Source organism: Pieris napi, chromosome 20 (genome assembly GCF_905475465.1).
Source record: "Pieris napi chromosome 20, ilPieNapi1.2, whole genome shotgun sequence".
NCBI classification, from domain to species: Eukaryota; Metazoa; Arthropoda; class Insecta; order Lepidoptera; family Pieridae; genus Pieris; species Pieris napi.
In genome coordinates this window covers 11044481-11055355 of record NC_062253.1, presented here as the reverse complement: position 1 = coordinate 11055355, position 10875 = coordinate 11044481, and the positions used below count along the sequence as shown (strand labels likewise).

Genomic DNA, 10875 nt, shown 5'->3' with positions numbered 1-10875 from the left:
ATGCGTTGGTGGAATGGAGTTGTCGGAGACGTCGTGACGAGGTTTTCGAAGTTGGACGCAAGAAGTATAAAATATATTGCGATGGAGAAAGATACTTGTGGAAGGTAATGCCCATAGGCCAGGGGCCTTAGATGATCGCACTTCCATTGATGATGATGAAAATTAAGTATATACATATTGATCGTTTGTAAAATATATTTTTTACAATATCACTAGTAAAACAATTACCAATCAATAGTATTCAAATCACAGCCAGTTAGATGGCTAGAGTCAATAGAATTATCTATTCACAGCATTTTTAAGAAGAACTTCTTTTCTTATTATAGTATACTAGCTGACCCGGCAAACGTTTATTTTGCCATGTATATTATGTCTAGGATTTTTTTTAGTTCAATAAAAATAACAATCTACAATAATAAAAAATAGAGGTTGTATGTATTTTTGTATGCTGTATCATAAAAATAATAACAATATTTTTTATATAAATAATTATTTTTTTGGGGTGAACACCCCTTATCACTTAGGAGTTTGAAAGATAGATAGTAGCTGATTCTCAGACTTACTGAATATGCATAAAGATCATAAGAATCGGTCGAGCCGTTTCGGAAGAGTATGGGAACGAACATTGTGACACGAGAATTTTATATAGTAGATAAAAGTATTAGTTATATTTATCTATCTTTGCTTATTAATCAAACGAAGCCATAAAAAGTACCAATAGGCTAAATAACTTAAAATTTAAATATAAATTATGCATCAGAAATATCTGAGCGGGCCCAATAAGCCAGGCTATACATCAAAAGCTCAGATTAAATTAAAAAGTTCGTTGAACAGTAGGTACTTACCGTGTACCGGGCGCCCCTCACCGGACCCTCGTCAATCCAACTTCAGTCGTTTCTTGATACAAACCTTTCACTTTGCAAATTAAACAATATCGCATTTCATTTAGAAATCACCATTTTGATGGGTTGAATTAGTTGTCTATTCATTAAAGAAATATAATACCTTCATGAACCATATCTCAATAATGTATCTATTTTCATTATCGACCTGTCGAGTATTGTCTTATGCCAATTCTAACGTGCGGTTCTATTTATTTATTGGTGAATAAAAGATAGAATATTGAAGAAAAGTACACAATAGTTTACGACGCCTAACTTCGAACATAAAACTTAGTGACACGAGCGAATTTAATTATGCTAATGGTTCGCCTCGGGTGTTTCCTATCTCATGATTTATTCTTAATCTAATGTAACGTTACAAGTTGAGGCCGAATTTGGACTAAGGGAATATCGAACTCGTTACACGGTAGACTCAGAAGTGGATATGAATTTTCTTTTCCTCTTAGTCTTACTTTCCTTTAAACGATTTTCTTTATCGCAGTTTCGTACATATATGTACAAGGAATGTATCTATTTATTTATTTAATTACAAGTAATCTTATTTTGTTTGTAGTACATTTAGAAATGTACTACAAACAAAATAGGCTAGAGCCTATTAAGATCTTGTTGAATTTGATTACAGTTATCTATTGATTTTATTCTTAAGAAAATTTTTTGGTCATCCGCGAACATAAGATGTTTAGAAAAGTGAAAACAGTATTTTATATCGTACAAATAAGCATTAAATAATAATGGGCAAAGTTTTGACCCTTGGGGTACTCCTGATGTAATGTATCTACTTACTAATTACAAAAAGCAAATTCACCGGATTTCTAGAAATATAAATAATGTATTTAAAAATATACTTTCAAGTGTAAAGGTCACGAAACAACCTTTACAATTCTCACCTCTCAAATAAATTTAATTGTAAAACGTGAACGGGCAGCTAACGAAGCTAAGTCTTGCTGAAAAATGCTTCTCTCTGAGAATAGTTGTTAGTTTTAATTCATTTATGTAAATAGAAGTCGCCCTCATTACCGCAGTACTCGAAACAAATTTCAAAAAGACCTTACGCCCTTAACTTTGTCCTTGTAATTATTTTTAAACGATGAATTATTTTCATATGTTTAATCGATTTTTTTGAGACTAATTATTTATATATAACGTATAAGCGAAAACAATTGATGAATGTATGAATTATATTCTTTATTACGATACGTTTTTTGATTAAATTCTAATAATTATATTTAATTGTGTTATGACATCATGATATTTTATCAGTTATTTTAAGACGAGTGCTGAATCTAATCTATTGATTAAATTATTTATTATTTATTATTATATGTAAAAAAATACAGTATTGACAATTTCATGACCGTGAGAATAACTTAGCGAACTCGCTATGTTAAAATTGTTCTGAACTCTGTACCAGAGTGAGATATAGGATCTAGGGTCATAGACTAGGAAATTAATGATCACCCTACACCATAAACGTATGTATAAGAATGGTTATTGCTGCTAACAAATAAATTCAAATATTATTTATAATCTCATCAAGTGTCTTTCTCAGTAACTTTGATTATTTGAAAAGTTTTACCGCGCTGCAAATGTAACTTTTTGGCAGTTTAATGAAAAGTAATGTTCATTGTAATAGGCAGTTTGTGCGTGAATAAAAAACTTTTTAAATAACTGTCTTCTTGACTATATCGCACCTGTCGGCTAGTGTTCGCGGCCTATGTCAGACTGTCGGCAAAAACATCACAAACGACCGGAAATTGTATAATAAATAAATATGCCAAAGGTTTTTTAACTCTGCCTGTGTATTTTATTATTATCAAATAACCACAACTTCGTATTAATTAAACCTGACTCTCCTAGTTGGTGCCTTGTTACATAGCAATTCTAAATTTATGTATTTGTTAAATAAGTTTTGTAATGCAGTACGCTCTTTCTTCAGACAATTAATCAAGACTTCGCGACGTGAAAATTCTGGAGTAGACTGACAATGACTGACGAGATGTTACAAGAAAAAAGTTAACTGTTATTGCAAATTATTATTTTCAAATTCAATTGAAAAGAAATCTGCGTTTCTTGACATTGCAATTAATTGTAGTAAAATAGCTCATACATTCCACCCTCACTCGCGTGGAGGTGCCAGCGAAACCGCAAAGATTTATTGACGCCTCGAATTAGCAAGGCAATAAAGTTTTTCATGCGACTTCCTTATACTTGTACCAAAGTGAAATACTTTTACTTATTGGTTTTCTTTCAAGTCAACTTTGCTTGGACTTTTTTTGAACTAATTTCTTTGGACTGCTTGACAAAGTGAGTTTGTGCTAAGTAATGTGATAAACTAAATACAGCAAAAATGCATTACAATATTAATTATTCAGCGATAAATTAATATAATTATTGTTGTCGTTACGTTATCTATTAAAGTTCTTGGTGAAGCATGTAATTTAATGTTTCCAAGAGAATACGCACTAGAATAGAACACATTGTGCCATTTAATGTTATTTGTCCGTTTTTTTGTAACTCTTGTTGTGTGATTCTGGTTTAAAAAATACAATATTAACATAATATTATAATTCACTGCCATCTATTGCTAATAATAACATCATTATATAAATAAATAAAGGTGAACTGTTGCAATCAACACACGAACAGTAGTTTCAGCACAGTTCCTCCATTTGCTAGTAGATGGCGCCCAAAGACAATCTGTGGTGATCTTTTAATTTTCGTAGTACAGAAAATCCTGAAAATAATATCAGAATTATTGTAGATTATCTATTTATTAAATAATAAAAGCATGTGACTATGACCTATGAAATATACATTCGGAGGAACATATTATTCGGCAAGTTGGCGATCAGCTCTGTTCGGGACTCAAGACAGGATATCTACAGGTATACAGGTACGTATTACTATAGTAAACCTAAATGATTTACTTTTACGAATCCTGTGGCTCTTACACTTAATAAACTCACTCACTGTTAATTTTATAAGAGTTTGTTTTAATTGTCATGAAAGTTTCATAATTACTATTGAGTAAGACGTAACAAAAATGTACATAAAGTGTAAAACGTAAAACGAAATGCACCAATGATTTCCCATTGTTGCCATTTTAGATGACACTTGTCGCGTGCCTGTGACAGAGTATGTACACTGTTGATTGTTGACCAATCACAATCAAGCGAATCGCTCCGTCGTTTCGTTTTTCGTTTTTTAAGTCTCTATGGGTCTTACAATGAGAAAGCAGGTCCCTAAAACAGCAGCTTTGTAAGGAGCTTCCATCTGTGGTAAGTGTATGACAAAGTTATCCCTATCACCATGACCGCGAGTTACACCGTTCCAGCGTTTGCAAATGGCACCAATACATTTCTTCTCATTGGAATACAACTGAAATTAAAATTATATTATTTAAAATAATGTTTCCCAACAGGTACCGAGTTTGTTTCGTCACATGAGTGGACATATTATCGCCACTGTCAAACCACTTGTCAATGTGCTGACAGCCTAGTGATTGGAACACTCTTCTCAAATTGGCCAACATTCGACATGTCTACAGTTTTATTATAAGGTTATACATAAAATATATTTGTTCCTATAAGCTTAGTATATTTTTTATTTTTCGGAACATAAAAAGGAAACCTAGTGAATCAATAATGAGATGTTTCTGTCAATTGTGTTGTAGAAATTTAGTTTTTAACAAATTCTTACATAGAATTATTAAATCCAACACCTATTAAAGTACCGTTCGCCCAAAACTTTACCCGAAAGAGTACATTAAACTCCTAAACCACATTTAAATTATATGAGCAACTCGGGAAACTGCGGTAAAAATACACAACTCCTTTTTTAAGTAATTTGAGAAGACCTTACTGTTACTATACTCTCGATTACGAAATACTTTTACCCCAAATTCAAGATTTTTTGCTTCAATTACTCTCACCTCAAAATCACATTGAGAAGTAGTAGAGACGGGGCCCTTGACCCTGATGACCTGTCGATCGTTTGTGTCGTTTATGGTGAGAACGGGCTTGAAGAAGGTCACCTCTTTACGGACGATGGCAGCGAGCTGACCGCAAACACTTACATCCATTTTGTCCTGACCCACGCTGTAGGGACGGCGAAGTTTCATCACCTGCAATATAACGTAACGGTATACGTATGAAGCTCCGTCGGAGAATCGTCTATATCAAAGTTAATATATACATCTCCTCACTAAAGTGTTCAATTTATCCTACTGTATAAACAAATAGCGCTTTTGCGACAGTGAACTTGATATTCCTACTAAAAGCTGCGGTTTTGTAAACATTCTGTTATTTACGTTAGTTGTGCAACTACATATTTGGTTTTATTTACTATTAACTTCGTAGCCCAGTGGTAAATAATAATTTTGGAGATATACATTTCAGTTGGTTAAACATCGTAGCTTTCATGCTGCTTTGAATTAATTAGCAAAAATAGGGTAGATTATATAGATAACGAACGTTCATTAATCATGCTAATGTACTGGTATGTATGCATTTTCCGCACACGTCGCCGTTATTTATTATAATGGGTAATTAACTGAAGTCCATAGAAATCTAAATAATTAGAAGTAGACTTCAATGGAGAAATCTTTCCCAACCATGCGGCATTGAGAAAAGTCTAGCAGTTAAATAAGTTATAGTACATAACTATAATGGAATGCATAGAATTGAAAATACATAACTTCAATCCGGTAAAAAATTGTTTTATTATCAAATCCATAGAATTTATGACGTTCGAATGTTTTTTGTTTTTTTGGCGTTAACACTTTCGCATGTAGATAACCTATATATGTATAACTATGTATACCTAAGTATTCCAAGCAATAATTTTTTTGATATTTTTTTTGTTATATAACCATTTCAGTTTGAGTGTTCGTGAATAATGCTTTCTTGCTGACCTCTAAGCGTTAATTACAAAAACGCTTTAACGCACGAAAGAGTTATGTTACAGCAAAATCTACAAGGGTCGTGAGATTGACAAGTGTCCATCTTATATACAGTTCTATATATAATTATTTTATGTTTCTTATGTCTTATTCAATAAATCTTATTGTTATATGGGAGAAAATAAATACTAATTATTATTTTTATTATTAATCGTGTCTATTTAGTTAATAATTAGGCAGATCAAAGATATACGTGAAGTTTCAAGATATAGAAAACCTATTAAACCAATGTCTTTGCAACTTTTGAAATTTTGTATAATACCAAAATCAGCCTTAAAACGATTTGTAATACGAGTTGAAGTTCTTTTTATAACTGATTATACCCTTAAAAATTAAGCACAAAATGAGCTCGTAAAATAAGTTTTAAAATACATAATATTATTAATGTCAGTAATAAAATATTATTTCAAGACGAGATGTTCTCTAACCAATAAAGTAACAGCAAATGAAACAAGTCAAGAGAGGAAACCTATAAAATAAACCAACATTATGGTATAACTGCGACATGAAGGAGCGATAAAACACTTTCTGTAATAAAATCACCATAAATATAACACGCGAGGGTTGACGGTTATTGTCATTAGACTCCAATAAACCAGAGTAACTCGAAAAACTTTGTCCCACCGTGCTAACCCTTTCTTCTATTTGCACTAGTTACAACGTGTTTCAACTATATTCTCAAAATTTATACGCCTGGTTTCAAATCAAATTCGTTAAGGTATATTATATATATTATATGATGTGCATTTTTATAATTGTATTTAAGCTGATAAATTGTTTATACAAAGCTATAAATCGAGCTTTTAAATTTCACCTCTCTATCGCTTGTGTCGAAGACATCAATCTGGAACGTCCTAGTCTTTCCTGCTAGAACCTTGTTAACAATACCACAGTCTTCCTTGGCGTAAAGCAACACCACGCCCTCACTGCTTGTCACCACATACTTGCAGTTAGGATAATCTGCCGTCTTTTCACGAACCACCACACGCTCTAGGGAACTTAGCTGTTCAAGCGCTGCAAACGGTAATTATTTATGATTCGGCAAAAAAAAAATTGTATACATAATAAATTATAAGATGCAATGATCGTTACAATAAATTTAATATAAAAGAGAAATAACAAAGCCATTAAGTCTTATAAAGGATACCAGCCCTGCGATTCTGTAACTCACTTTTCGAACTCGCACAGCGGTTTTCGCATCGGCGGTCGCTCTGAAATCAGTCGTCAAGCAGTCATTTTATGATTTGGCATTCTAATAAACAATAAACTACAAGCTCCCACCTTTTCAGAATGCCAAATAATTAAATGACTGCTTCACGACTGATTTGAGAGCGACCGCCGATGCGAAAACCGCTGCGTGAGTTCGAAAAGTGAGTTACAGAATCGCAGGGCAGAGTTTTATTGTATTGTTTAGACTTTGTTGTAAGTCCAACGCAAGTACCAAATTGGTTTTTATTGTACGAATAATTAAGTAATAAAAGCAAATAACGCGTAACCTGAGGATTGAGAATCAATAGTCTAAGCTGGTATGTAAAGTACAATCTGATTCCATAATCAATTGAAAAAAGAAAATGTTGAGACAAGACTTCAATTTAATACATTTTCGTAGCAGACCTAAGTGATTATTCGATAACTTACAACGAACAGTCTAAATAGAAATAATCATTGATCAGCGCCAACGCACCTGCCAGACTGAGGTACTTTATGATATTTGCATTCGAAATTTAGATTTCATAGTTTAGTCGGCTAAAATAATCTTAAAGTAACATGTTCCAAAAAAAACGAAAATAATATAAAACTCGATCGCAAGTGCTTTACACATATATAAGTTTTAAATGCGATTTTTCTAACAAAAATTATATTCCGATTAATCAAGAGGTTTAAAATTTTAATAATAACATCTATTAAACTTACCATTACTTTCTTCCGGTGTCGACATGTTCAATGAAAACTGATTTTAAAAACTTTGGACTGAATTTATAATTAATTACTGTCAAAATTTTTAAAACCTCTCAAACGATGTAACTATAAAACAAATATTAATAAGTTCAGAGATTCTCAATATTTTAAGAAATACACTTGTTAATTTCGATCTACAAATTTATGATCTCATAATAATAATACAAGAAACTTGCAACATTATTTTCAACATGTTAAATGGGAATTGTTTGAGTATCGAAAATTAACTAGTACACTAATAAATCACGCATGCAATGTTTATTATTTCTCCTTACTATTTACAGTGTCCGACATTTATTGATATTACTCATCCGTTATTAGTTGAACAGCTCTATTAAATAAATAATGAACACATGTATTAAGCTTTTATTTTAATCTAAAATCCATCAACCGTTTTAAATTATTAAACATATTATTACTGTATTCAAACATAAATTTAGTAAAAAATTTTAGCGAACACAAAGCAGATTAGTTTAGAAAATAAAAGACTTCACATTTGTACATTACTTCTATAACGATAAATACGCCGTAACACTTAATATAAAAGAAAGTAAATTGTTCGTAATTTATTTCGAGAGAAAAACCGAACTCCCGCCTGAAGGCAAGCGCTACGAATCAACCACTGAAAACCCATTTTCGTAGACGCACAAACTTTTCGTACTTAGGCCCAGTTCATAATAAGATCAATACTGAAATATTTTGCGTTTTCTAATTATAATAATTTGGACGGAATTTCAATGCAATAATTAATAATTTGTCATTAATTATGATTATTGTTTTGTGATGTTTCAATGTTAGTTCAAATTTCGTATTTAAACTTGGTATTAACTTCGCTAGTAACTTGATATACTAGTAGCTTTGCTAGTAATCTATACACAAATATGTATTGTACTTTTATCAAATTTAATTGCCATTTATTATTAGTTGTGTAATACACAATTTAATTAATTATATTTTTAATAGTGATTGTGTACACGGCTTTACTCGTTAATGGCAATACTTACGTGTTAGCCGTTAGGTATTAACCGTGGTTTTAACTGCGACGTGGTTTGTTATCAGGTGGGTATAACGATAATGTTTTGATTCTAAGCTCACCTCTATATTTAATTTGTGGTCGGTCTCTTATAACGCTAGAAATACAGAAAAAGTACTTTATCTTTGCTTGGAGACAAGTTGTTTCATAATATTATAATTTTAATATTTGAAATATATAAACCCAATAATAAAAAAATATATTTGTCCCTTCATATCATGATTTAAAGTTTACTTTATGAATTGAGTGATAAATTAAAATTGTTTATTACTTTGTTGGTAATTTATAATTGATAAGGACAAGCGTCTTTATGTAGCTTACACTTAGCACTTATATTATAATCTCGTATATATTATATAGGGAAAGAACAACAACTTATATAATTAATTTTAAATATTAATACATATATTATGCCGAATTCGATTATCTGAGTTTCGATTCCTCACCAGCTCCTAATGCGTGAAGGTCAGCGAGCAACAAATAGAAATAATCATTTGAATCTGTTTATCATCAAGTGGCTGAGAATTATGGTATGCTTTTGATGAACTCTTGATGTTTAGTGTGAGGTGATTGTATATCCAGGGTGGTCTACTGTATTGTGTTTTGTTTGATTGGTTGTCGGTCGTGGGAATAAGACGGAAATCAAGCGATAAATGCACTGATCTTTGTTTGGATCAAAAGCGTTTTTTCGACATTACTAATTTCAATAGAATTTTTGAAGCAACGTAAAAAGTACATAAAAGTACAACGTTTATGTACTTTTACGTTTATTTACTTTCTTTTTTAATTGTTTTGGTTTTTCTTTACTTATTTAATAACTATTAAAATACAATTATTTGCTGCTATATTCTACTTAATCACATTTATAGCTTTGATAAAAGAAGAAGCAGCTATAATTATAATATAAATGTCTAACTTCGTGATTAAATCTACGTACGGAAAAATTCATTGTTCTGTGATTGTATCCGCAGAAAATCAAAAATAATAGATGCTGAGCAACGTGCCCTTCAACTTAAATGGAGATGGTTATACAGATGACAGTTGGTCGAAAACGGTAACCGAATGGACTGGCCCAAAAGGAACAAAGGCAGACCAATAGAGCGATGCGGGATCGAAAGGATAGCTGGAAAAAATAGGATGACGACGGCAAAAAACAAAATAGGGTGGAAGAACTTGGTGGAGGCCTTCCCGGACAGGGGCCACCCACATCTTAAGGTGCGCTTACACGGGCAATTAAAATTGCTCAATTCCAGTCAATACTCGTCAATTATGACGTCACGACTACATCAAGCAATTTACGGCAACGGCAACAAGCATCAATACTGCGCAATACAATATTGAGCGATATGGCACAACTTCATCAACTAGGCAATACTGTCATACACGAGCATTTCAGTATTCGCTCGCTATGGACGACATTCTTCTTGCTGCGGCGGCTTGTAGCGCTTTTTTTATTATTAATCAAAAACAAAAAAAGAAAGAAAAGGAAAAGGCGTCTGGTGCGTCAAATCTGGGTGCGATCGTTTTTGGCAAAGAGGCCGCAATTTTCATTGTGAAAATAAAATTAAACAATTAAAGAAAAAAATAATAATTAATTAATTAAATTTTTAATTTATTATTTTTTTAATTTTTCTTTAATTCTTTAATTTAATTGTTTTTTTTTTCAAGAATTACAAAATATATTATTCAAAAACTTTACTAGAATGTCACGAACATACTTTGAATTACTTTTGAATAAAGTAATTAGAAATTATTATTATTTAGACCTCTCGCTGTCCCCGCGGAAGCAAGACGGCAAGCCGCAAAACAAACAAGTGCGAATGAGACATATACAAAAATTGCTAGGAATTTCCAAGTCCATTGGATATTCGTCAATTCGTATCTGCGACATTGAGCGATATGAAATATCTGGAGCAATTAGAAGCAATATCGCCGAAATAATTTATTGAAATTAATTGAATTTATTGAAATTGCTCCATTAATGGCTCCAGATCGGTCCATTCGTATCGCCGAGCAATTAT

At 31.9% G+C, this 10875-nt stretch overlaps 1 protein-coding gene across 1 annotated transcript; it reads right to left on the bottom strand.

Annotated features, from left to right (window-relative positions):
* Window positions 1-3452: 3452 nt before the first annotated feature.
* On the bottom strand, window positions 3453-7801 carry LOC125059566 (phospholipid scramblase 1-like). The gene is made up of 5 exons (XM_047664046.1): window positions 7777-7801; window positions 6677-6876; window positions 4834-5025; window positions 4128-4280; window positions 3453-3636 (listed from the first exon to the last, which is right to left on the bottom strand). Exons 1-5 carry the CDS (start codon window positions 7799-7801, stop codon window positions 3613-3615), a joined length of 594 nt encoding a protein of 197 aa, XP_047520002.1. The 3' UTR covers window positions 3453-3612.
* Window positions 7802-10875: the final 3074 nt, after the last annotated feature.

Coding starts and splice junctions, on each gene's coding strand:
- LOC125059566 (XM_047664046.1), bottom strand. CDS start 7,801: ATGTCGACACCGGAAGAAAGTAATG. Junction 5,026..6,676: donor TCGACACAAGCGATAGAGAG/GTGAAATTTAAA, acceptor GTTATATTGCAG/GTGATGAAACTTCGCCGTCC. Junction 3,637..4,127: donor TAGGGACCTGCTTTCTCATT/GTAAGACCCATA, acceptor TATTATTTTCAG/GATTTTCTGTACTACGAAAA.